Raw genomic sequence first — 26,654 nt, forward strand, 5'->3', positions numbered from 1 at the left:
TGCATGCGAGGAGGAACTCGAGCGTTGTTGTCCAAAGGGCGCGTTCATCGGATAATGAGCCATTAGAGGAGCACCGACGCCTCGAATGAGAGCTGCTGCACAATTGTAATGGGGTTCCAACTGTCAAATAAGACATCCAAAAGCTTCAAAGAGCGGCCTGACTTTATTTTCAAAGTTTACTTTTCTGACTCAAACCAATAATTGCTGAGAGGTTGGAGGGGGCTGGGAGCAGGACGTGGGAAGGCCGTGGCCTGATTAGAGGCTATGTGAGGGGATTGAATTACAGTGTGAGCCCGACTGGCAGTGGACAATAAAACACAAAGTAGATTCTCCTTTTGTGTTGTTGTTGCTGTGCAATTCACTTGTGTGACGGTGGGCCTCAGATTGCAAATAAAAATATGAAATGAAACGGACTGATATGAATTATCGGTTCAATAATGAGTTTGTGGAAAACAGGTCCGAGGCAGGCAGAGGCAGAGAGAAAATCTTGATTATGATTTTTGACCTCTGCCCGTTCGTAGAAGTGACATGTTTGACAACTTCCAGACTGATGAGAGGAAATGTTGAAAAGCAACAGTGAATAATGGATGAAGAACCGCAGTAAAAACGTCTTGGCAGCCCCCTAACCTCCCATCAAGGCCTCGGATCTATGAACAAAACATTAAAATTCACTTTTGAGCACCAGATACATAGTTTTTTCTGCAGCAATGAATAAAGTTGAAGCAGTGGAACGCACAGTAAATCGCAAACGGGGGAATCTGGAGATATATCCAAATTAATCAAGGAGGCCAAGACGTCACATAAAAATGTTTTTATTGCATTTTTTTTTCTTTTACAGAATGAAAAACCTTTTCATTGATTCTGAATTAATCAGATATTAGTATATTAAACATTTTCAAACAGGAAAAAAAAGCACTCTGTCATCCCAGCAGAACCGTCATTACAGCGTTGACATCATTAACAAATGAGCGGTCGCTCCCCTGCAACCAGCAGGGCTTTTGCTTTGTAGCCGACTTAATATCGTGCATCGCCTCATGTGTGTTAGCTGCACTGCGGGAACACAACTCAAGTCGATCAGCGAGCCCGACCCGCCGCAGAGATCAATCAACTGTCGGCGTTTCTGGAATTCAGCCATTTAATGAGGTCAGCGTAATGACATCATTCAGGAGGAGGGGAAAAAAAGGCATCGGTCAGAGCTGAGCACCTCTTCCAGAGAACAGGAAATACGGGTCTAGTCCCAAATCAACACAAAACTTCAAATTTCAGTTTTTTTTTTTGTTTAAACGTATGATTAGTAATTTAAAAAGAATCAGAGTTAGAAATAGAACCAAGAATCACAAAACTGTAATAAAAAATAAAAAGATTTTTAAAAAGTTCAGAGCAATACAATACAACTGCAAGTTGGCAGTAACCAGATGTGTTGGTTATTTCGGCATCCTAAAAATACAAAAACAATACAGCTGTGACACTTACTCGTGTAAACTGGTTCATGTGAAGGCCTTTTGCAAGCCTGCCCTCGAAAGGTTTCATCCACGCTCTAAGTAAGAGACGGCTGTTCCTTCTACGACCAAGTACAAATAAAAGCTTTCCCCTTATGAGCTGAGCGAGGCCGTCTACAAGCGTATCATCTCACATTTGTCCAAAATAAACAAAACAACATAAAACCTCTTCAATGCTACTCAGGATTTGATGTCCAGGATTTGAGATCCTGAAGAGGAGGCGCTCAGTAACGCACGAGTCCTCCAAGGAGCTACAGGAGACGTGTTTTCAAATATCCTAGACACAGATGGCAATATTTCCCTATGCAATTGTGAAGGATCAAGGTCAAAAGAAGAAAAAATATGTTACAGTGTCCCAGCCATGTCATTTATCGGTGCGGCACAGCGAGCTGTGGCGGGGAGGGGGGGATCGGTAGCAGCAGCAGCACCGTCAACACCGTCGCTACCTGGATGCATCGGGGATGAGTCTCTTAAACCAGCGGCCCACGGCCACGTCCACCCGCAGCACCAACGTGACCCCGATCAGCAGAGACGCGCTGCTCACCAGGAACCCCGAGGCCTCGAACATGAGCCTGCAAGCAGCACACAAAGGGCTGTGTAACTCCCTGATTTCTACTCAGCGTACTTCTAAAACCATGATGTTCTGCAAAGTCCCTACCTAAGATCAGTATGTATTTTTCCTTTTCACAATGTTTCAAAAAAATAGTTTAATTATAAGCCAGGTATTCAAGATTAGCAGGTGTAACTATGTACATCTCACAGTGGTCGCCTGCGGCTAAGGTGTTAGCGGTCCTTTGAGGCACTCACTTGGGCGCGAACACCTTCCACACCATTAGGTGTCTCCTGAGGATAGCAGCGGCACACACCGACGCAAAGACCTGAGGAAGTTACACAGGGGGAGGGGGTTGTGACACACTTGTGATAATGAAACAAAATGGAACGGGGCCGAGCGGACCGGAGGATGGCGTACCTGCGCTCCGAGGACGAAGAGGTAGCGCGTGGAGAGCTGCAGCAGCGCCGAGCTGAACTGCTGGGGGTTTTCCCTTAGCCTCATCTCCATCACGGCGTCCTCCCCCTCCTCGCTGCAGGCTGTTCCTGGCCGGCCCCCGCGCACCTCACACACCAGGGGCCAGAACAGCAGCAACGGGCATCCCACTGGCGACAAAGAGATGAGAATCAACAGTTTTGTCTCCTGCAGCGAGTCAACAGCTCTATCAGAAGGCAACATTATTTCATTCGATTCCTTTTTAACTTTCTCATAGATTTTTCATACTGTATATATTTCATTGTTTAAATACATTCATTATTTAATGATGAAAAAGTAAAAAATATGCATTAGCCTTGCTATTCACCATGTATTTACTTTAATTCTTTTATAACAAATTGCTGTTTTGGGGGAATTTGTGTGTTCCAACTGCTTTTAGGACTGCTCTGAGAACACTGTATTGTATTGCATTTTAAATCATGTTATCTTATTTATTCTAAATATTCTTTAATCTTCTTGGGTAATCTTTGTTCAATCTTATTACTTTTACAGATGCTACAGGAGAATTCCTCTAAATCATCATTAAACGAACACTTTCGTTGCCTCTTATCTTTAAATATATCTACCAGAGAAAAGGATGTGTGAGGCAAAAGTGTTGAGGGTGACCAGGGAGGCGGGCAGCACGGTGCCTGTGTGTCCCTCGGGGAATCCCACGAAGGCGGCGCCCCACTGGATGGAGGGGAAGGTGGGGAGGTGACCCGTGGCGTGGAAGAACTGGGTGGCAGCGAGCGACCACAGCACCACTGGAGTCCATTGCACATTAAAGCAACCTGGAATGGGGGGGGGGGGGGGGGGGGGGTCAGATCAGAGGGAGGACGTGTGATGGTGTACAAACAGAGCACCAAACGGGAAAACAAGAAGAGCATCTCACCGGAACCCGCCCCGTGCAGGCCGCTGAGCGTGGTGGAGGAGGCGTGGATGTGCAGCACCGCCCCCATCTGCAGCAGCAGCAGGAGGAAGGACAGAGCCATGCCCTCCGGGTGCAGCAGCAGGAGTCCCATCCCCAGCAGGCCACAGAAGAGCACCAAAGGGGCCGAGTAGACCGTCCCCAGCCCGTAGGCCTCCACAGCGGGCCTGCCGTCCGCCTCACTGCCCGCGCTCAGCTCTCCGTCGTCGTCGAGGGAGCGACGCATGCGCTGGTAGATCTGCGGGATGAGATGGTGCAGCTCGGCTTGGGGGCTGATGGCCGTGCTAGCCCGGTAGCGCGGCGGCACCGAAGGACCTCGGGCCGAGGCCTGCACCTTGGTCTTTGCGTACACAGTGAGGGGGTCGAGCCAGATCAGAGCCAGACCCAAACCCAGGAGGCAAAAGGCCGCCCTGGGGAGGGCCAGCTGGGCCATGGCGATCAGCTCGGCCAGATTCCTGAAGCTGTCCTCCGGGGTGGCGCTGACGGCCCAGTACAACGCCAGGCACACAGATAGCAGCAGGAGGACCCAGCGAGCCGCGAACACCGCCCCGCTTGCCGAGTTGAGGTTGCCGTAATGCCGGAGGCAGCGGCGCAGCAAATATGTCCACAGGGCCAGGGCGAAGACGGAGAGGACGTAGTGGAGGTTCTTCAGCCGGCTGTCCTGCAGCCGCGAGAGTGGAGAGAGGAACGGAGATGGCTGGCAGGAGCCCTGCTCCTCCCGGCAGGCGTGGAAGGAGAGGGAGAGGTACAGGCTGCCGACGAGGAGCCCCAGGCAGGCGAGGAGGGTGCCACTTTCCTTCCTCACCGTTGACGGGGACAGGGCGGGGGGCGGCAGGATCCCTGCCGCCTTCAGGGAGTCGTGGCTGGGGGGCAGGAGTAGACCGTCCCAGTTGAGACGGATGGGAATATAGAGGGCCAGGGAGAGCACCAGGAAGGTCACGGCGCGGCCCTCGGCGATCACGTAGCTGTCCGAGAGCAGGGAGGCGCAGCGGAGAAGCGGCACCAGGACCGGGGGGGCAAGGAGGCGCCGCGGAGTCAGCCAGCCGGACGTGGGGCCGATCTTTTCCGCACCGGCAATCCCCGATCGACGAGCCCTCCAGAGGAAGAGCAGCTCCGAGCTGAGGGCGGCGGCGGCCAGACACCACGCGACCTCCACGTAGCCCCGCGCGCTCAGCTGACCAGCGGCCACGCACCCCCCCGTCATCAGTGCCGCGGCAACTGGGGCCCGCAGTCCGGTGCCGTCCTCCCTGATCAGTTCGAAGGAAAGCTCGGACAGGACGAAACACGTCAGGCAGGCAAATGCCAAAATGGCTAGGCCCGCCGCCATCTTGAGCGGGTTGAAACGAGCCCAGGTGGCTCGGCAGGTGTCCCTCACAGATGTGAGGTAGGCCTGCAGCGAGGCGGCCAGCTGTGGGGAGGGGGGCCGACCCCGTCGAACCGTGGCGAGGTACTCCGAGGAGAGGCGGGAGAAGTCGGCCTTCAGCCGAGAGAGGCTCTCAGGTGGGATGTCTTTGGCCATGCCAGAGTACGTCTCCAGGAAACGGTTGACCTTCAGACGACAGAACCGTCACAAAAGTAATGACACACTCACATCATTTTTTCCGGACGGTTTTTAACTGAGCTTTCTACCTGTTTCGCATTGATCCACAGCGCCTCCAGCTGGCTGAGACCTCCAACTGCGCCCTTTGTCTGACCGTGGGGAGGGAACACGGGCAGGAGAACCTGCCCCACGCTGCTGTATGGGATGGGAACCCCCAGGAGCAGAGCCAGGGTGGGGACCAGGTCCGTCTGGGGCACCACGTCCGGTTCACTCTACAGACAGGAGGAAGATAAAAAGATGACTATTGTGATTTGAAGGTTTGCTCTTATATTACAATGTGTCCGTATTGTGACAAGAAGAAGTAAATAAGCCCCCAGTAAGTCTTATTTGCAAAAAAAAAGTATTCTTGAGGAATAAAACCCTAATAACTGCAGGACATCACCTGGTCTGCTATGACTAGCAGCTCATGGGGGCTAGTAGAAGCAAACTGTAGACGGACGTGCTGTGTACACTGAGTCTAGAAAAAAAAAATATGATTGGGCTCTTCATATCAGAAACTCATTTGAGAGAATCTTGGGAAACTCATGCCTCATCTTTCATTTACCACCTGTGACCACATGGTGGAGCTGTTCAGCTAAAGTTACTAAGCATTGGCAAAGCTGCCTCTGCTGCTGCTTGGGACCAAGCCAAAAATCGAAAAAATTAATTTTTAGCGTCAGACTTCTTTTCCAGTGGCGGTTGGAGAGTAATTTTTGTTCATACATTGCGTGAGAAATGTTGTAATTACCACATTTTTTTTGTTGTGTAAACGTTTCACAGCAGTGTTTTCCCCTACGTTTACAACTTCAGAGAGGGGGTAAACGGTTCAGCCGACCGGGGGAAGGGCGTAGTCACTCTGGTGTTGCGAGCGCCACAGTGTAGAACTGTCGTCGTTGTTTTTTTATTTTTATTTTTTTTTAATTGCAGTGTTCTTCTCTCACACTGAATTACCAGCTACTTAACCAATTACCGCATTTACGCTTTTGCGTGACGACGTGGTCATTATTAGTTTAGACTTTGCAGGACTGGTTATGATCCCTTTGTATGTAGCTTAGGTTTAAATTAATTAACGTTAAATTGATGTCCTCCCAATGGCACAAAAGTATTTTCTAAGACGGAGCTCTTCTCATCGAGTCCTCTGCCACAAAACAAAATTTCCCAGAGTATGTCCCATGTCCACCACGTTCAGACCAACTGAGAAGACTTCCTACTCTGCCACCGACCTCGCTCGGCGCTGCAGGGAACAGAGGCGAGGGGCTGTAGAGGAAGATAGCGGCGTCCGTCTCCTTCTGACTCTCCCCGCCGTGGTCTCCGGTGTCGGTCATGCCGTGGTCCCCCATCACCACCAGCAGCGTGTCATTCTGCAGGCGGTCCATCACAGACCTGCAGGGGGAAAAGCATGAAGATCAGAGGAAAATAATGGTCCTGCATTAAAACCTCATGTCTCTGCAGCAGTTGATTAATAACTATCCAACTCAGCGTGTTACAATAACAGTGTTGCTAAGCATGCTATGCTTTCCAGGTGAAGGGTATGCTGGGAAAAAAACTCTTGCGGTCTGACCTGATGACGCCGTTCATCTGGGTGAGCTTGTCGGCCATGGCCGGGTGGTCGGGACCGAACCGGTGACCGCAGTGGTCCACGCCGAGGAAATGGGCAACTAGGATGTCCCAATCGTCGCTGACCACTGTCCAACAGAAGAATAAAGGAGAAGGGACAGAGGGAGAGACGTGAGGCACGAGCAGAGATCGGGGACGGCGCACAGGTGCGGGCGTGAAAACGTACTGGTAGTGTAGAGGTGCTGGAGGATGCCGTTGTCCACCGTGTGCAGGTCCTTGACATTGAAGGAAGGGAAGGGCAGCGAGCGGTGGAACTTCTTCGGAAAAAGGTTCTCCCAAGTGTCATCGCCCATGAACACCACCCGTTTGCCTGTGAAAAGAAGAAAAACAACGTCATCATCACTCTGATGAAAGGGGTTGGACTCGTACAAAGTGTGGAACTGAAATAACAGAATCTACAGTGATTATTTGTCATTGTATAATCTTTACCGGCAGATTCTGCTCATCCGGCTGTTTTAAAAAAAATATAAACAATCACAAAGAGAAGAAAAGCTGCCTTTAACAGTTTCACCAACGGTTCATGTGGCTTTTGTTTGTTTTATCTCCATGTTTTCATCAGTTTGTTTCAGTCTCGTGTATTCTCTTTGTTGCAAAGCACTTGAACTAAACGTCCTGTACAAAAAGGTGTTTTATGAATAAAACAAAATAAAGAGGGTATTCTTTATTTTCCCACTGTATATATCATGAAACCATGGAAATCCATCCTTTCTTATTTTGCTCCTTGATGATGACTATGTCGATCTACTGTGGAGCCACTCACCCACTTGCCCGAACTGGTGGATGAGGTTGTCCTCCAGAATGGCACTGGACGCGAAGTTGTTGCCCACGTCCACGAAGGTGGGCAGGGAGCCGGTGGTGAAGCCCTTGATCCTCTGCATGGTGGTCGTAGGCGGGTCCGCGCGGAACGGGTAAAGGCGGCTGTGCGCGGGCCTGGAGGACACAGTCTCCTCCAGCACCGGCAGCTTGTTCTCGTAAGGTCGAGGCGCGGCGTTGTCCGGATCGAACCAGGTGAAATCGATCTTGAGGGCGTCGACGATGAGGAGGACAGCCCGGCGGAAACGCGGCTGCACGCGGCAGAAGTCCGCCGGCTCCTCCCCGGGCTGCAGCACGTCTCCGCAGGTGCTGGTGCGGTTCACCTCAAGCCTCACCAGCAGGAACCCGCCGACGAACAGGTAGATGCCCGCGGAGTACAGCGCGCACACCCAGAGGAGTAGCCACAGCACCGGGAGCCTCTTCATGCTACCCGGACGGGCCAAAAGTGCAGGTTAAAAAATAAAAAGAATACCTCAAGCACACTTGTTTCACACAGGGTAAAGAACAGTCAAATAACCCATGCGGCCGCGGAAGTTATGTGGTAATTATGACCACTTTGAGCCAAACGCGAGGCAAGCGCCGTTAAGACATTAACGGTGGTGCGAACCAGCTAACGTTAACGTTAAGAGGGGGCACGGTGGACAAGTTAACGGCTGTTACCCGCGGCTAGCTTGTCTCGCTCTCGTCACTGACCTTGTAGCAGTCGGGTCTTCGTCCTGTCGCGGCCGTAGGGAGGCGGGGTGTGTGTGTGCTAACAACACCGGGGCCCAGGTGTCTCAGGTACACGGCCAACAGCGCGACCCCTCCCTCACCTTCATATGGGACTCCTGTCCGATGAGGTTAGGTGGATGGTGACAGCTAGGAACTGCAGCGCGCATGCAACCCGGCGGAAATACGGAGCGGGCGGCTTTCGGTGTAACACCAAATTATTTGGAATGTTGGTGCCCTGAACTCGGGCTAACAGACACAACGTTGTCATGGATACGTTGTGTCTCATGAAACGTTTTCTAAGTTCAAATTGTTAAATGTTGGTTAAATAACTAATTGGTGGTATCGATGTATAACTCAATATGAAGCCTAAATTAGACGACAGGCTTCCATACCGCCTGTGATGCAAAGACGAGGGCTGTAATAACCCGTATAGGGCGAAAACAAGCTGATATGTCACGCTGTCATTGGTTTTTTTTTAAAAATTTTATAGTATCTGGCACCCTGAGACCGGTTGTTGAAGAACGCATTATAAATAACCCTGCACGTTTGGGGATGAAATACAAATTGCATTTAGTACTTGTAGGACTAAACACTGGAAATCCGTTTTAGTTTAAGGTGTAATGGTATTAGAGAATACACGTATTCAACACCATTTCTTCCATACTTCCACAGATGTGAGAGGGAATTGCTCTATACATTTGTTGACACATAGAAGTCATCACCTTTTTTGTTATTCTTAAGTTAACTGAAACTAAACACAGACTGAAAATGACATAGGTCAACTTAACTTTAACATCCATTGGTCTTTCTTCGACAAAAGTAGGTTTTTATTTGAGAATGTCCAGCTGTTTCTGATTAATTGTTCTACACTACTTCCTCCAACATCATTTTCAGCATTTCACAGCATCCTATTCCACTGCGTCAGAAAAATAGCCAAACACTCTTAGCTTCATGATAACCCCAAAGTGCATACACCAGCCAATTTATGTTTGTCAACCTGTGAGCACTGCTGAAAATCTTGCTGTCTTTGTACAGTCATGACATTTAATAAATATTTTTGCATAAGACACAGGAGTTGAAAACAAATGTGAGGAGTAAAGGAACATTTTTCCCCTACAACCCCCTTCCACACCAGAAAGTTATCTAGAAAAAAAAGGTTGAATAATATTAGAAAATAACCTTTCTTAAAACTACATTATCAGGGAGATTTCCAATCGAACATAAACCAGATTGTGAATGAACTAAACTTTGGGTCCCTCGCCGCCATCATCAAGAAGCATCCAGACATCAAACGTGGCAACTGAAACGGAAGAATTGTCCCTGGGGGGGTTTCAGTAAGGTTTTTTTTTTCAGCTTGATCACTGGATGCCACTAAAAACCTGCACACTGCTCCTTTAAAGTTTAATCCTTTAGGTCCAATTCAACCAGGGTCTGCTCAACAATACCTTTACAGATTGCATGCACGATGCAATTCCCACGCAAGTAATGTGTTATAATAAATCATATTTTCTAGCATTTCATTTCTCCATTTTCAGTCAGCCTGCCAGTGTCATTGGGGTGTGAGTATATGGATGAAAACTGAGCATGAACAGTCAATGACAATTAAAACTCCGTTTTCAAAAGATATTGTTTTTCCCAACACTCCCAAAAGTTTTTGAAGTTGGCAGTTTGTTCTCCTTCTGTCCTGTCTGTAGAAGGTATGTGGGACTTTACCACAATCTCTCACACACAGCGACGTCTTGAAGCCGTAGATTGCTTCTTCTGCTGCTGCTTCAGTGTCTTCCTACTGTGTGGAGTCATTAACCGAGTCCTCTGCTACGGAGACGATGGGCACCGAAAGTTGTCGCTCTTCTCCTCCAACACCGCCACTGCTGCTTTCGGGCTTGACTTGGCCAACGTGCCGTAAATGGTCATGGCCTGTGTGCAGGGAGAGAGAACTCAAGAAGCTACTCATAGATTCAAGAAAAAATCTAAACAAACATTAACACAAATCCAAATGCACATGTGCAAATACCTGTGTGACCATTCCGCTGATGTCCCCGGCGCTCGACGGCAGCAGGATGGTGTTGGACTCTTTGGCGAGGTTGGAGAAGGCGGATACGTACTGCTCGGCCACGCTCAGCGAGGCTGCTGCTCCTCCATTCTGTATGTGGCATGATAACAAAAAGAAATCCATCAAAATTCAATGAATGAGACAGACTATGGATGTGTCACGAGAACAAAAAAAATCCTCTTTACCTGCTCGGTCAGAGCATCCGACAGCATGCCGATAGCCTTGGCTTTGGCCTCCGCTTTGGCCAGGATGGCCTGGGCCTCACCTTGAGGGAACACAGTAATCGGTTAGTGATGTTGTGATGTCTTGGTAACTGATTCAAGTACGTTTATTATCTTTGTGTCATGGACTTAAAACGTCAAAGAAGCGTCGTTAAAAAAACAACAACGCTGACACGACTGAACCGGGTCCTGTGAGTGCACACACCGGACGCCTTGTTGATCTGCTCCGCTTTCTGGCCCTCCGAGGCCAGGATCTGGGCTTGTTTGCGACCCTCGGCGACATTGATGGCCGCCTCCCTCGTACCTTCGGACTCTAGCACCGTGGCTCTCTTCTTCCGCTCGGCCTCCACCTACACAGGACAAAATAAAGGATAGCAAATATCACCGTAAGTGTAGAAGTCCATTTGGAGAAAAACATTTAGTAGGTCTTAATACATGTTGTGTTGAATGCAGTGTGCCAAAAAATACCAGCATATCCAACTGCATTGGGTCATATTTGGCAATATGCAAGCTAGCATGCTTTATTTGGCCTTTCCGACCCACAATGCTCAGAGTATGAGCAAAGGGCCAAAGTTCAAGGTGTAGTAGTGCGTCCAGATTGAATGCATACTACTACATACAACAGTATTACTTTGCGACACTAGAAGAGTGAAAAGTATATAATGTCTGAAGCAGGAATGAGGAAGGATGAGGAGACTTTGTTGTTCCGTTGTGTTCGCCCCACCTGCATCTGCATGGACTCTTTGACACGAGGCGGAACATGGATGTCCTTGATCTCATAACGGAGGCAGCGGATTCCCCACTCGTCCGACGCTTGGTTGATGGAATGGACGATGTTGGAATTGAGGCACTCCCTTTCCTTTAAAAAAATAATTAAGAATAATAATTGCAAAAGGTCCATATCCAAAGTGCTTCTGACATTTTTCATAACAAGCCTGCAGAGTAATGCAGCAGCGTTGTTACCCGGAACACTTTGTCCAGTGTGAGTTTGCCCAGCTCCGACCGCATGGTGGTCTGCGCCAACTGCGTGACGGCATACTCTGGATCCTCCACGCCGTAACTAGCCTGGGGGCGCACACGGAGAACGCTGAATTCTATGATCGGACTACAACAAAGCGTGGGAGAGGCAGAGAATTGTTCCAGCGTGGCGTACCTTGAAAGGGTCGAGGATCCTCAAGTAAAGAACTCCGTCTATCTGTAGCGTGACATTATCTGAAAAACAAAACAAAAACAAGATGCACTGAAACTAAGTGCTTGCATATTACATCAGGTAACACTTGGAATTGGATCCGACATGTTGATCCATCACCTAGAGATACGGCAGACTGCTCCGGGACATCGATGACTATCTCTTTGAGACTTTGCACGTAGCGAATTCGGTCAAGTATAGGTATGAGGAAGTTTAAACCCTAAAAGAGAAAGTTGTCATGTTTTTTTTATTTCCATTGTTAATATTTGGCTATATTTGAACGGCGGTCTTGTAAGACAAAAGGGTAGATACCGGCTCTAAGATCCGGTGGAAGCGACCCATTCTTTCCACCACCCAGGCTTCTTGCTGAGGCACAAACAGGACCACGGTGTTCACAGGCAGGCTGGACGCCCATCTCTGCTGGGCCGGCAGGACCCATAACCTCGGGGTCGCCCGCTGGGTTTGCTAAAAACACACACACAGTTAAGAACCGAACATGCTTTTAAAAGCACGCTATTGTACCAAAGTAGGATCTAAATGGAATTGAAAAGGAAGGGAGAAACTTAAACCGGTCTATAAATTATGTATGAGTTATTAAGAGTATGTAGTGGGACACACAATACTCTTAGGGGTAGGCAATACAATATATTAGACTTATATTTGGTTTCTGCTCACTTCGTATTTGGTTTTGATGATAGTATATAACGGTAACTTTGATTTCGACGTAACATTAAATGGTTATGTATAGGCTAACACTGTAAAGGTATTATAACACAATAGTAAATGGCCCATCTAGTGTTAATAAAAAGGATGTCAGTCAGTCAAAAGACGTATCGAGATGGGGAGCCACATTCGGTGGATTTGCGACCCTCTCGTGCACGCTGAATGAGCCCCACTTCACCAACGAATGGCCATGAACCTTCGCTTGCACGAGCTAACATGCCGGATATGAATACATTAGTTAATTTACCCGCAGAAGGGCGCCACTGGTCCGAGACAGCGTTCGCAACATCATTGAAAGGAACTTCGGTGGCCTTAGTAAAGGTTCGGCTCCGTAAAGTGGACTCTACACAAACTACTCATGTGTATGACCCTCGCCAGGCAGGAAATGGAAGTTACATCAGTGGTGCAACTGTAAAAGAAGTCCCTCAGTGTGAGTTGCAAAAACCGAACGGCGAAGCTTCCGCTTGCAGGATATATGTAATCTACAGCTAATTCCACCACTACGACAACCACTATTATTACAACCACTACTACTGTTGATAATAATAATAATAACAATTAATAATTAATTAATAATAATGATGATATAAATAATAATGAAAATAACCACAATAATTATCAAATCGATGCCGCAGCATTTAAAGAGTATTATGAAACTTTTTATAATGTTTTTATTTTATTAATGAATACAACCAATTTTTAAGCCACAAAAAAGTAAAAAATAACCAATGGAAGCCATCTCTAAACATAGCGTCACCTGTTTCTTATTTCAACCTCATCCCTCTTAGCGATTGGTCTGATTTCTGCTGTTCCGAAGGACTCCGCCCTCGAGCGTAATGCTGCATTCTCATTGGACATGGCGGACGCCGGTAACAGGTGCCTCTGCCCCGCCTCTCCGCTCTCCTCCGTTCCCTCAGGTTGTTCGTCGGTCGGTAAAACCTCTGATAAGAGTTTTAATAATGGCGTGGCCTCGGCGGGGGGCTGCCGCTCTCTGTCCGAGTCCAGCACCATAAAAAACCGTGTAGAACATCATTTCGGAGCTTACAGGCGGTTTGAAAAATCACTTAACCGCGTCACAACGATGCCGGACGGAGTAAATCTCCGCTGAAAAGTGAGTGAAACTACCGGAGCGTCTCTGGAGAAGCGCGGAGACATGTCGCTGCTGTGTGTCAGAGGTACGTTCAACTTGTCTTCTCTCTCCCTCCGGTCGAGTCCAAGTGTTTCTTTTTTTATTCAAACTGATAATATCAATGAAATCTTGTAGAGCAGGTTTCCTACCAAGAGTCCACTCCCTCTCCCCCGCTAGTATTCTAAATATGTCCTGTCGTGATTTAAGTTACATTTTCTAATATTCTCTTCACGTGGATAATGACAGCACTTGTCACGTGGCTGTTTCCCCGAGTTATCTGAGTTTTATCGGAGCTTTCCACTGGCTGCCGCACCAGCTGTTGAGCCATGATCCGTGCTGGATTGACTTTAAAGTACAACACAGCATTTATGATCAGTGTCGGACTTTAAAATAAGAGTCAGGGATCAGGAGAAAAAACTATCTGATAAAGTGATTGCGAAGGGTTATGTTTATTTTTGAAATAACCAGCAGATACTAAAAACAAAAAAAATCCCAAATGCTTCTTTTATCATCTTCCCTGTTGTCTTGGTGCAGATGTCTGCCCTCTCTCCAATATAAGTGGACTCAATGACAAAAGGCTTGTTTTGCTCAAAGCACCATCAAGAAGTCATCACCAGATTTTTTAAGATCATTCATAAACCTTGCAGTGAGCGGTTTCATGGCTCCTACTTTTGGAGTGGAACAGTCCCTCTTTAAAATGATGTGTACAGCAACGACAAAAGAAGTATGGTTTGGTGTATACCTTTTTGTTGGATATTTTATCTTCTCCGACAAAGATGTTAACGTTAAACATATGATACGATTAAAAGCAGTTGCGGGGTACAGTCATTTAGCTGACGCTTTTATCCAAAGCGACTTACATTGCATTTTTAACCCATGGCTTTTTTACATCAGTCCGGTGGAAGTTAGCTTTTATTATTCCATTGCAGAGAAAAATAAAACAAACAAAATATACTATACTTTTCTTTAGGGATCCAAATGATGATAATAACAACAAAACCAATTACTTTTTTGTCTATTCAAAACAAGCTCTGTGAACATTTACATGTTCACGGGCAATAACAAAAAGACTGAAGCCAACAAGGCTGGGGCCGGTTAACGCATCGTTTAGTGCAGCAACGCACATAATGCATCTTCCTGTTCTGTGCCAAGAAGACCAATGGCCAGTCTTTGTCCAGTCTGTGAGGATGGAGCCCCTACCTGCCAATCAAGTATCTCATTCATTTCATATAGAGTTCGGCACAAAGTGTTGTTTTATTTGGTTTGAAAAAATGGCCTAAATAAGGATAACGCTTCATCTTATTTTTCTTCTCTGTAAATGTTTCTTTTAAACTATTATAAATAAAACATCATATTGACATTGTTATAAATCATGGTGTTTTAACATCGAGAAGAGTGCAGCAGATCAAACCCTAATTACACTGCACCAAGACCGTTTGGGGGGGTCTTACCATTTGATCCGTCCATTGACAGGGCGCTTTTTAAAATGTGGATTGGTGACTAGCGAGCTTTAACTCACACAGGTTTCTTTATTCGTTTCCAACATAATTATGTCAAGATAAGTACGTAAAAAGTGTTGGCCACTTCCTCTCAAAAGAATCCCCAAGCCCTTTTGACAAAGTATTAGGAGGTGAACTCGTTGCTGAATTCTAAAAAAGAGACAGCTTTCCAGTGAATTTAACGGCACATATAGGCTGGTTCTTATGAACTATACAAATATCCACCCAATATCCTCTGAAGAGCCCAATGTTTGGCAAACTGAGGCTCTGTGTTCATCCCCCGTCAGATCCTGTTTTGTCCAGTTATGGTCATTTCGTCGTCTAAAGCTCCAAATTATATAATCCGTTCATATTATGCATTTTGTGCCCAGCAAGTATGAGGAAATAACTGTGAGTGTGAAGCCTTTATCTTCCCTCCCTCATCTTTTTAATCTAAATGCTAAACTCTTCAGGCGTCCTCCGCTCATGCATGTTTGCGATCAAGCAAACGCCTTCTGTTGTGATCGGAAGTCTCTCTAATGCCTTTGCAAAGTTCTCACTCTATGCTGTTCTTACAGTACAGCTTGCTAAGCTCAGTTTTAATGACAACTAACTCATTTAAACCACAAGTCGACAGCATTTGGGAAGGTTTTCGCAGTACGATTGTTGCACCGAAGACAAACTAGCCAACTTTAAATGTTACCTCATCGGGAATAAGTTGTGTTTTGAACTAAAATGATGCCCCCATCACCACCTTGCACCTACTTAAACATCAATTATGCAACCACTGCCAGCAGATGTTGTGCCACAGCTCGTTTTCCCTCATACTTGATACACCTACTATAATTCATAAAAATGTTATTTTTTGTGATTCTAGAGGACAACTTTTTTATAATGTTAGACAGGATAAACGCGTTGTTGGCTGTTGGGAAATGTGGCACTTAAATTTACTTTTTAAAGACATTATGACAACTAATCACATCAGCCACTCCACATGTGGCACTAAAAACAAATGCAGGCGACCCAAGCTGTGTCTCACCAAGTACACAACAAGTCCTGCAGAAAATCCTGTGAATCCTTTCAACAACATGCTTCAAAAAATCTCTTGCATCAATTCACAGGGCTAGGAAGGACAGGCTCCTCGCAGGGAAAAGGTCATAAACAAGGCAAGTCGGCTCGGCCCTGCTTACTTCAAAGAGTTCAGCCCGACGGCGCCGACCATCGAGAGTTATTGTGCCAAACGGTCCCCAGAGCTCGCGCACAGTCTTTTTTATTGATTCTGATTGTGGAAAAAAAAAAGTACACTGGCACAGGAACTATGCAGCCCACAGATAACAGAGGGAAAGGGGGGTTGGGTGGATTTAGCCCAATGACGTGACTCATCCCCTGATTGTACAGCTTCCCAATGTCGCTTATTTATCGGTAGTCGAGATGCCCCATCTCCATGGCGATGTCTTTGCACAACAGATAAGTGGTAACCCTTACAAGTGTGGTGGTGGTCGTGGTTGAGGGGAAGGAGCGACTCCTGCTGTGGATCAGGCCAGGGCTGACTGCACGCGTGGCTCACATGGAGCCAGTTATGCAGCGGTGTTGGAGCAGTACAGGGTTAGACACATGATGCTGGAGGACCGGTCAAGAGGCTCATGCACTGGCAGCTTTCAGGGAAATGTCTCTGTCACAAAAGGGTCTCCTGCAAGTCAGTTGAGGGAATGAGTTGTGGATGGCGGAATTTTCTCTCATTGTCCACCGTGTCGTGTGTCATGACCTGTTCAAAGTAGACAGTTTTACTGGGACATGAGGGACACTTCGGGACATTTAGGCAATAAAGCCATTGGATTTTCTAAATAGCGGGTGAAAGTGGGTTACATTTAGGGTTTCATAGATGGCTGTTTTGGGTGAAAGTCTCCCATACAGCCTAAAAGGCTGGATCTGTCCCGGCGAGGACATAAGTCTCTGCTCCAATGAGACGTCACGTCGTTCTGTCACTCATCAGCTCTTTACACTCCACAGAAACTGCAACAACACGCATCACTCGCTACCCGATCCGCACATCCTGTCTGAACAGTTCAGGGCGACGCACCTGGAGTTAGGAAACCCCGAGGGAATCGTCAGGAGGAGACCTAGCTAACGTCAGTTAGCAAACTAAAAGAGGTGAATTAGGATGCGATGCCAGGCAAGGTTTTTATTCCTGTTTGGTGCCAGTAAACCAGCTCCGTGCTGCTCTTGTATTTTTTTTTTTGTGTCCACACACAGGATGTTGAGCTTCTAATGCATCACCGCGCCTTTTGTGTGCCAAATTATCTGTTGACATACATTCAAAATTAATTTGACTCCGAAGAAGTGATGTAGCACTTCTCTGCTACGGCACACGCTCTAGTCATTCTAGTGGGCTAGGAGCAGAGCAGTAGTTAACGCAACTACACGACTGAGAGGAGGAGAAGATATCACAAAAAAAAAAAATGGATTGAAGGAGAAAGGAGGGGCCTCCCGCAGGACAATCACACAGAAGAGAGGCGGGCCGAGTGGGGTCGAGGGTGGCGAGCGGCAGAATAGTGGAATTGCGAGAGGCGGAGGCAGAGTGAGTGCTTAGAGATTGTGGGAGTAATCCCCATGGCCATCTGTTACTCCCCTCTCTGCCTCTCTCCCGCCTACACTGATCACATTCAACAAGACCGTAGATCTACAATGTCACTTCCTGTTCCCGTACTTCCCCACTCTATGCCTCACCTTCCTGCTGACCGTGTGCTTTATATGGAAGGTTCAGTTTCTTCAAAATGATCGGCAAACCTTTTTGCCACAGTTTTTGGGGGGATTATGTATGATGCATCTAACTAAGATCGTAAGTTAAAATAAGAATAAAATGTTTTAGTTGACAGGGGGTAACCAACTACGTCCAAGGTATCAATAGTTATGGTGGAAAGAGGGTGGAGAAATTTAGACTTTTAAATCAAACATTCAGAATAGACCTTTTTATTTTTTAATATGTCATTTCATGAGCTATGTAACTCAATGGTGCGTCTGATCCGATAGACTTTTCCCCCCACTAACGTTTTGACTTTAAAATAAGAGTCAGGAATCAGGAGAAAAAACTATCTGATAAATTGATTGTGAAGGGTTATACATATAATGTTAATGATAACATCTATAATGGCTCTGTGACACCTTTAAAGCATGACAGTGTAGCAGTGAGCCAGTGTGCACGGCAACAGGACCGTGAAATGAGCAGTGGAGTTTAACTGACTGCTTGTTTTATTGTGTAGAAGGTAAACCTCATGGCTAGGAAACAATAATCAGAAGGGTGAGAGGGTATTTGTGCACGTCGCCCTGCTAAATGGCCTGTAAGGCCTTGGAGGCCCTGGAACAGAAGATGATAAGCATCAGTTTCCACTATTAAGGCCCTCTGGTTTATTGCCCTCCGCTCTGGGTCCCACAGTTGGACTGGGCCGTTTCTGGACTGAAAGGCTTCAGTGAAAAGCCCCCCAAAAACATCACACCACTGGTTTCCTTCCCGATGTGCACCGCTCCCTTTCCACTTCACAGTACAAGACAGGAAATAATGTGGAAGCAGTGACGAGTCCCTTAAATATTTATTTGCCCCTCCCCCGCCGCCCCCCCATTATACAGACACGTACATTTTTGGGGACTGAGCCGACTAAAGTTTTGAAAGATTATTATTATTCTTTCACCACTTCAATCACACTTTTGAGGCCTTTATCATATTCAAAAACTGTTGAAGTTTGGCATGCGCATCAGAGGTTCCGGGGTATAACAAAATGGCTCTCTAACAAAAAAGTAAATCATGGTATGCAATAGGCGCCGAACTTCATTTTCCGCCATTTTGAATGTTGTGAAAAACGTGTTTTTGCGAACTTCTCCCAGATGCTCGGTCTGATTTTCACGAAATTTTCAGGGAATGATTATTGAGTGAATGCCTTTTAACGTTTTTTGATATCCCCAAAAGGTTATGGACCAATGAATTTGTTAGGATTGTGGCCTAATAGTTAAAGACCTATAACTTCCAAAGTAAGCTGCAGTCATTCTCAGAATTTGTGCTTGTTTTTTTCCAATATCCATTGTATTTTTGATTCTTAAACAAACTAACTCCTCCGAGAGTTTTAACCCAATCAATTCCAAATTTGAGCAGAATGATCTTGACGCCTGTCTGGTCAAAATGTATCCAAATCAAGAGTTTTCGCAAACTACCTGGGTGTGGCCTGGCATCCATTTTGGATCCAAGGAACATTCATATTTCTGTCTAATTCATGATGCTGGTGTAGCATTCAGAAAATTATAGCGCCACCTATTGTTAAAGGGAAATGAAAAAGCTTTACACTTTGATGAGCTTCTCCTAGCCATTTAATCTGATCAACCTCAACTTTGTGTAGATAAGCCTCAATACTATACTATATACAATACTCAGTTGGGAGTTTTTGAAAAACTTTGTTGGCGTGACAACATGGTCTTCGCATGAAATTTCAAGCCAATATTTCGGTGCCTTGGCAAACTCAAAAACTCTTAAAGTTATGTCAGTGTCCTAGGTGATGACATTACAGAGCTGAGCCACTTGATAAAAGCAGAGATCTGTGGCGTGACACTTGACCACAGCTCTGCTCTCTTCACGAAGCCACCCATGTCCTATAAGTTTAAATGCTGGTAACTTTGTTCTGCAGAGACACTTTCAGTGTGTTCAGTTCGCAAAATATATCTGCTAGACCTACTCAGTCAAAAAGGCGTGTAGTTCACAAGTTAATACTTAAGATGGGTGATTAGCTCCCGTTCTTTGCCTTGAATGAATGGAGGTGATCCTACATGTGTACTTATTGCAGGTTTGTACAGCAAGGCAAGTAGCCTGGCGATGAGGTGATCCGTTTAGGAAGCCACAGGCTTGGGTTTGAATCCCACACATGGCATTGATTTTTGCTGTCTTTTTTTTTTTTTTAATGTATTTTTGACCACGTGTCCGGCTGACCGCTGCCCCCCCGACATGCAAGGGAAGGCGAAGGGAAGTTCATTGCTGCTTGCATCTTTAATTTGGAATGTTTCTGTATAAATGGTAAAAAAACATCTGTTTTCAGAGCGAGTTCCAGGAAAACAAAAATACACTTGTGGTATCAAAGAGGAAGAGGGACCGGTACATGGAAATATGAAAGCTTCATTTGTGGCCGCATCATCCCGTCCTGTCCATCTGCCGCTGCAGGGCTTGGAGGCTTTAGGAGTTTATGTGCCTGAACACACATCCCGGGCCACAGCAATCACGATTAATCCCCTGCAAAGCGCTCCACCATCCAATAAACGTTATTGTGTGCATCAGGAGGCCAAAGAGGGTCTAAAAATACACCACAAGGCTGCTTTTCCCGCTTAAATATTTTAAAGGTTTTATGTCATGGTCGCGAAATATCTGTGCTTTACGTTTTTATCTTAATACCCATCTGACCTGGCCCACTTTTTTTCCATTGTTATATTTGTGTTTTTTTTTTTTACCAGCTGTTTTTTGTGATCTGTCTGGGCTTATGCTTCTTGATTTATATCCAAGTTGGAATTGAGCAATCAGATGAAAATGCTTTCCACTGCTGTGACCCAATGTGGTCCTCGCATGTATTATTACCTTATGTCATGTAAAAGCTCTCACCATTATAACTCGACAACAAACATTGTGATACACATGTGCTCTAATTTCCAAATGATTAGCCGACCCAAGCTGCCATGTTGCTCTTTGTCACAACGTGAATATTAACTGAACCATGTGAAGGAAATGCGACTGCTTGTGGACAAAGACTGTTATCAGCGACTCAGCATTTTCACAAAGCATTGCTGGAAGAATAGATCGCCTGTCAGGAGTGTAAGGACAGGAGTGTAGTTCTGGATGTATGTCCTCTTTTTAATAAATACAGTACCAGTCAAAAGTTTTTGTGTGGTTCCGCTGTGGCCTCAATGACACCAGATCGTGTCCACTTACTCACGTCCACACATGTTTAATACTGATTTGCCTAATCTTTGTCTTTTTCTGTTTTGTGTTACAGTGAAAAAAGCCAAGCTCCAGGGCCCCCCAGGTAAGAGCTGCTGTATCCATGTCCCCCGTGTTGTTTGCTGTAAAGCCATGTGTTAGGTGCGCTCCAATGCAGGTTCATCAGTCAAATTCTGTCAAGTTGGCTTGATTTGATTTTGCATTATGTAATCCGCCGCCCTGCTGCGGCTCGGCCGTGCTCAGGTGAGTTTAGATTGGTCGCCGCTAAATCCAAATCCCCTCGCTCTCCACCTCGGCAAATCCCTCGGGCGTTCAGCCTCGCTCCCTGCCTCCCGGCGCTGTGACACGCCACTGCGGTGACATTTCACTTTCATTTCCTTTTGGAAAATGTTTGTTTTTATTAAGATATTGTCAGTCAGTCAGTTATTAAAAAATTATTATGTTCTCGTTTTTTGTTTTACTATTCTTTCCATATTGTGTTTATATGTTCAACTGGGTATGAGTGTATGTCGGTGTATGCATGTGTGTATACGAGGGTGTGTTTGTGTCTATATGTATTCGTGTAGATGTGCATATCTACGTATGGGTATGTGAGTTTATGTGTATGTATATTGATGATAATGGATGGTTGATTTTTAATGTATATCTGAAAATCAATAAAAAACTGATCACAAAAAAAGCCTTCTCTGCCTGTCCCTGCCCCCCCCCCCCCCCCCCCCCCCCCTCCCTCTGGGCCACACCACATGTGACACCTGTCCCAGAGCAAACATAAGGGAGATTGAGTTAAGCCCGTCGTCTCCGGCTGGTGAAATGTAAACATCAGGCCGCTCTGGGACGGAGGAGGTTTTGTGGCCCCGTCTGGCACGACATCCACAATTCTGTTGTAATTAGTGCGTATGACTAGCCTGTCTGCGGCTGCTTTTGCAGCTTAAATTTATTTCCTATTTTAAATTTCATTAGTAAGTCAGAATTCAGAATTGGGGGGAGATGAAATCATTATGTGCTTCTGGTAGATATTAGGATACACTGTGTATGCTATGATTTATTTATTTATGTCTTCACGTAGATACAAACGAGTCATGTTATCCCCCATCTGTCATTAAACACTGGCAGAATTTGAAGTTTCTGTCTGACGTAACACAGTTCTCCACGTAGAACCAATTTGATTGTGCATTCTGTTACAGTATACACCCATATTGTAAATATAATATTACAATATTGACATTACTTTACCAAACACCAGCATCACAAACAAACCTCTATAAAAAAGTAGATAAAGTCAAAGTCAATGTCAGAAATACTGAAAATAGTTGATGATACAGATGATATTGAAATAGAACCTTAATATGAATTACATTATAAGAAGATAAAAGCCAAACTGTACAAAGCAGTTTTTTGCACACGTTGCACAGTCTTTGATCACACAGTTGTGAGGCTGCTTGAAAGCTGCCCTATCCTGCTTCTTCGGGGTCAGGCTGTACTAGTTACTACCGGTAACTAAACAGAAAAAGTATACTTATGATTCCTCTGACTCTGTGAGATGTGGGATTGGGCTGAAGAGGCCTCACAGTTGACACAGGGCTGGTCTGGGATGTGTGTTTGCCCTTCGCTTTCCACCACGTCTTCAGGTGGACATCTCGGAGGCCCTACGCTGAGCCCTTTCTCTAATGACGCGCATGTGTGGGGAAGCAAAGGGGCCCTTGGGTGGACTCTCCACTGATTGCCAGGGGGGAACAGGGGATTGATAAGGTGCCATGTGGATCTGTGTCAGATCTGTTTAGAACCAGCTTCTTCTTAATGTATACACGTCATATATCGTTCACATTATCGTCGCTCCGGAAGCCTTTCTTACCAAAGATGGTGAAACGTCTCCTTTTGGTTTATGCTTTTGTGTCACATACAATAAAGATGAGTGGTTTGGATGTGAAATGTCATCCTTCCAGCCGCCTGCGTTTCTTTGATTCAAATTCCTTGAAAAAACTCATCACTCAATAATGGATGAAGACGCTCGGCCGAGGGCTCAGCAGAGAGTGGGTCGTCCGCAAAGGACATGCCCAGCGCAAGAGGGGCCACATCATCGCACATCTCTGCCTCTTTACGAAACACACGAGGGACCAAAGTGACTGCATAACAGTTGTTGTGTGTGTGCTTGAGCAAGGTGTGTGTCGCAACACATGACATTGATGGTTATTAATGATCATGTTATTGTCAGTTATAAGTCACTATTGCATTATCAATGACATGTCCGCAGATAGTTAGGAAGTCGTACTGATTCATGTTTGAGAACATTTTTCAACGTTGCTATGACGATACGTCAAGAACTGGAAGTGTTCGTATGTGATATTCACAATCCAAGTGATGTCAGTCTGGTTAGCTTAACGCACAGTTTGTCAAAAGTTTACATACACTTCTAAAGAACATAATGTCATGGCTCTTTTGAGTTTCCAGTTATTTCTACAACTCTTGTATTTTCTACAAGATTTTTCTCTGATAGAGTGTTTGGAACAGATACTTTGTCACAAAAAACATTTGTTAACCCATAATAAAGAACCAATCTGCTGAGTTAAAAAAATACATACAGCAGTGCTAAAATTTGGTTACATGTCCCTTGGCCATTTTCACTTCAATTAGGCGCTTTTGGTAGCCATCCACAAGCTTCTCGTTGAATCTTTGACCACTCCTCTTGACAGAATTGGTGCAGTTCAGTTAAATTTGATGGCTTTCTGACATGGACTTGTTTCTTTAGCATTGTCCACAGGACTTTGGGAAGGCCATTCTAAAACCCTAATTCTAACCTGATTTAGCCATTCTATTAACACTTTTGATGTCTGTTTGGGGTAGTTGTCCTGTTGGAACACCCAACTGCGCCCAAGACCCAATCTTCGGGCTGACGATTTTTGCTTATCTTGAAACATTTGAGGGTAATCCTCCTTCGTTTTTGATAAAATGTCCCAATTTCAAGTTTAGGTTGTGTTTTCTGGTGGAAGAGTTTCCCTCTCGATGTGTTTGAGCAGGCTCAGAAAGCTGAAAAGGGGATGATTAGGACTCATGTTCTTCTGGCAGTGATAAACAATGTGATATTGGTGATTGTTTAAAGAAAAGTTTCCTTCCTCCAGGCGTGTTTAAGGGGTTCCGAGGGTTTTTGTGATTTTTGCCAGACAGACCCAGTCTGTGTATACTGAGTTTCTTTAATTATTATTTACTTATTGGTGCTTTCTCCTCAACAGTGGCACATTGTGTGAAGCACCTGCTGTAAAGGGAGCGCGGCCGCTAAGTGGCTCTCATCTAATCCATGCATCCTCCTCCCTTATCTCCTCTAATCACGGGAGCCGGCCCAAATGTGGCACAAGGCATGGTCTATCTAATTAAGGAAAAGGCTTGAGCATCCCTCAGGCTCCTTTGTAGTATAGCTTGCCCCCCCCAGACACTATTTAGTTCTGTCTCTTTTCAGTCAGGAGGCTTTTAGCAGCGGCAACGGACAATGATTTTCGGTAGGATGGGTCACTGGGGGGCTTTCCACCTGTGTTTATGTTTTAAGGGACTTATTGAATCTTTATTTATGCTGCATGTCGCCGTAAACCGCCTGTGTCAATTGTCGATAGTTGTCATTGTCTCAGGAGTTGTGTTATCTGGCTGCTGCCTTATTAAAGGCTATGTGCAGAGTAAATGTTTCAATACGTTGCCGCAGTAACCCGGAGAAAAATCTTTGTTTAGTGTTGTCAGGTGATCCGTCAAAGGAGCAGCTGATGCCTTGCTTTTATTTCCCAGGGACTGTGTGTGTGTGTGTGTGTGTGTGTGTGTGTGTGTTTTTAAGTGTGTGTGTGTGTTGATAATTGGATTGATTTATTGTTAGCATTTGGACTGTAAAGCTGACATATTTTGTTTTGGCTTTACAGTTCCCCCTCCCCTATATGATTGTAGTAAAACACTTAAGTCCATCCTAAGCCTTTTTAGGAGCAGTGCTGAGCTACTTTGAATGCCCGATCCGTCAACCTTGTGACTGAAGGAGGTCCCGTTCTGTCCCCCAAGCCAGGGCGACCTATAACCGCTTCTCTTTGTGCATTTCTCTACAATAAATCAGACCTTTTATTACGAATGATAATGTTTAAATTAGGGCTGTCAACATAAACGCATTAATCTACGCGATGTGGCCAAGATTAATGCAACAAAATATTTTAACGTAGTTCACGTACGTTTGTTTACTTCCGGAAGTTGACCGTGAAAACTAATCGACCGCTCGCTGCAGTCAGTTACATCGGAGAAAGCAAGACAGTAGCTGAAGATGGAGAGAGCTTAATTTTGTAAAACAAACAGAGGCGCAACATACAGCGGAGAACTGTGCAAAGGAATTCCTCCGTGTGTGAAACAGAAGGGGGGTGAGTGGCAAACACACCACTTAAAGCACTGCTATGCTAAGCTAGCTGCCAGGCTAAGCTAGCTAGAAGAGTTGCTAGTCCAACATGTTCCACCAGGTGGGATTTTGCCTCCAAGATGATCAAATGTGTGTAGATTTGTGTTTAAAATAACATTAACAATTAAACAACAGTGTCTAAAATACAATGTGCGATCTATTGAACGCCCTAGTTTAAATGTGTTGACCTATTGATTCGTCATTTCCTTTTGTAACCTCTAAAATTGTCTTGTGTTCCAAAGGTTGTTCACCATAGATAGACTAGGTGGGTAGACTTGCCAACTAGTGTGTCCGCTGGTGCGAGAGCCATGTGCGTGCATAGACGGACATACAAAAGTGGCACAGATTGTCCAACTCCTCCAGGATGGCACATCCACGCGTGCCGTTGCAAGGAGATGTGATGCGTCTCCAGCACAATCTCCAGAACATGGAGGAGATTCAAGGAGACAGGCAGTTACTCTAGGAGAGCTGGACAGGGCCGTAGAAGATCCTCAACCCATCGGCAGGACCGATATGTGCTGCTTTGTGCAAGGAGAAGAAACCGACTTCCTGTGGGAGGCCTTAGGATGTCCTGTAGTGTTCCCTGTGCTAACTGATCAGTACCGTGGATCATTTGCTATAGAACACCAGGATTGTGCTTTTCAAAGATGAGAGCAGGTCCACCCCGAGCACCTGTGATAGACATGAAGGGGTCTGGAGAAGCCAAGGAGAACGCTATGCTGTCTGCAACATGGTTCAGCATGAGCGGTTAGGTGGTGGGTCAGTGATGATCTGGGGAGGCGTATCCATGGAGGGACACAAAGACCTCTACAGGCTAGAGAACTGTAGTCTGACTGCTATTAGGTATCTGGATGAAATCCATGAACCCATTGTCGTTGGTGCAGTAGGTCCTGGGTTCCTCTTGATGCACGACAATGCCCGGCCTCATGTTACATTACATTACATTACATGTCATTTAGCTGACGCTTTTAACCAAAGCGACGTACAAGTGCATTCAACCATAGGGTACAAACTCAGGAGAACAAGAAACAAGAAAGTCCAATTTCCTCAAATAAGCCAATTTACAATTTGCTATAGATGAGTGACGTTACAAGTACAATTTAAGTGCTACAATTTGTTAGTCTTTAGTCGAGGTAGAGTCTGAAGAGGTGTGTCTTTAGTTTGCGGCGGAAGATGTGAAGGCTCTCTGCGGTCCTGATGTCTTCAGAGAGCGCGTTCCACCATTTCGGCGCAAGGACAGCGAAGAGTCGAGACCTAGTCGAGTGTTTTGCTCTCAGTGAGGGAGGGACGAGTAGTTTTGTAGATGCAGAGCGG

The 26,654-nt window shown here is 45.8% G+C and overlaps 3 protein-coding genes across 15 annotated transcripts in view; 1 reads left to right on the forward strand and 2 right to left on the reverse strand.

Annotated features, from left to right (window-relative positions):
• Positions 1-796: 796 nt before the first annotated feature.
• pigo (phosphatidylinositol glycan anchor biosynthesis, class O) lies at positions 797-8,414 on the reverse strand. Its single transcript, XM_040198071.2, has 11 exons — positions 8,154-8,414; positions 7,408-7,886; positions 6,814-6,957; positions 6,592-6,715; positions 6,254-6,413; positions 5,081-5,263; positions 3,416-5,000; positions 3,111-3,314; positions 2,470-2,654; positions 2,307-2,377; positions 797-2,071 (listed from the first exon to the last, which is right to left on the reverse strand). Exons 2-11 carry the CDS (start codon positions 7,883-7,885, stop codon positions 1,942-1,944), a joined length of 3,264 nt encoding a protein of 1,087 aa, XP_040054005.2. The 5' UTR covers position 7,886; positions 8,154-8,414; the 3' UTR covers positions 797-1,941.
• Positions 8,415-8,976: 562 nt separating this feature from the next.
• Positions 8,977-12,793, reverse strand: stoml2 (stomatin (EPB72)-like 2). The gene is made up of 10 exons (XM_040198146.2): positions 12,605-12,793; positions 11,947-12,099; positions 11,755-11,854; positions 11,599-11,657; positions 11,409-11,510; positions 11,170-11,304; positions 10,651-10,795; positions 10,410-10,489; positions 10,186-10,314; positions 8,977-10,088 (listed from the first exon to the last, which is right to left on the reverse strand). The coding sequence occupies exons 1-10, from the start codon at positions 12,647-12,649 to the stop codon at positions 9,987-9,989; spliced, it is 1,050 nt and encodes a 349-aa protein (XP_040054080.1). The 5' UTR covers positions 12,650-12,793; the 3' UTR covers positions 8,977-9,986.
• Positions 12,794-13,251: 458 nt separating this feature from the next.
• unc13bb (unc-13 homolog Bb (C. elegans)) overlaps positions 13,252-26,654 on the forward strand; it is a 63,871-nt gene continuing 50,468 nt past the window's right edge. For all 13 annotated transcript variants that reach the window (XM_078088254.1, XM_078088255.1, XM_078088259.1 and 10 more), the window contains exons 1-2: positions 13,252-13,532; positions 20,985-21,014. In XM_078088254.1, the coding sequence (XP_077944380.1) occupies positions 13,511-13,532; positions 20,985-21,014 (52 nt within the window). In that variant the 5' untranslated portion in view covers positions 13,252-13,510. The remainder of the gene's footprint in view (positions 13,533-20,984; positions 21,015-26,654) is intronic.

The sequence above is a fragment of the Gasterosteus aculeatus genome, chromosome 14 (assembly GCF_964276395.1).
Source record: "Gasterosteus aculeatus chromosome 14, fGasAcu3.hap1.1, whole genome shotgun sequence".
NCBI classification, from domain to species: domain Eukaryota; kingdom Metazoa; phylum Chordata; class Actinopteri; order Perciformes; family Gasterosteidae; genus Gasterosteus; species Gasterosteus aculeatus.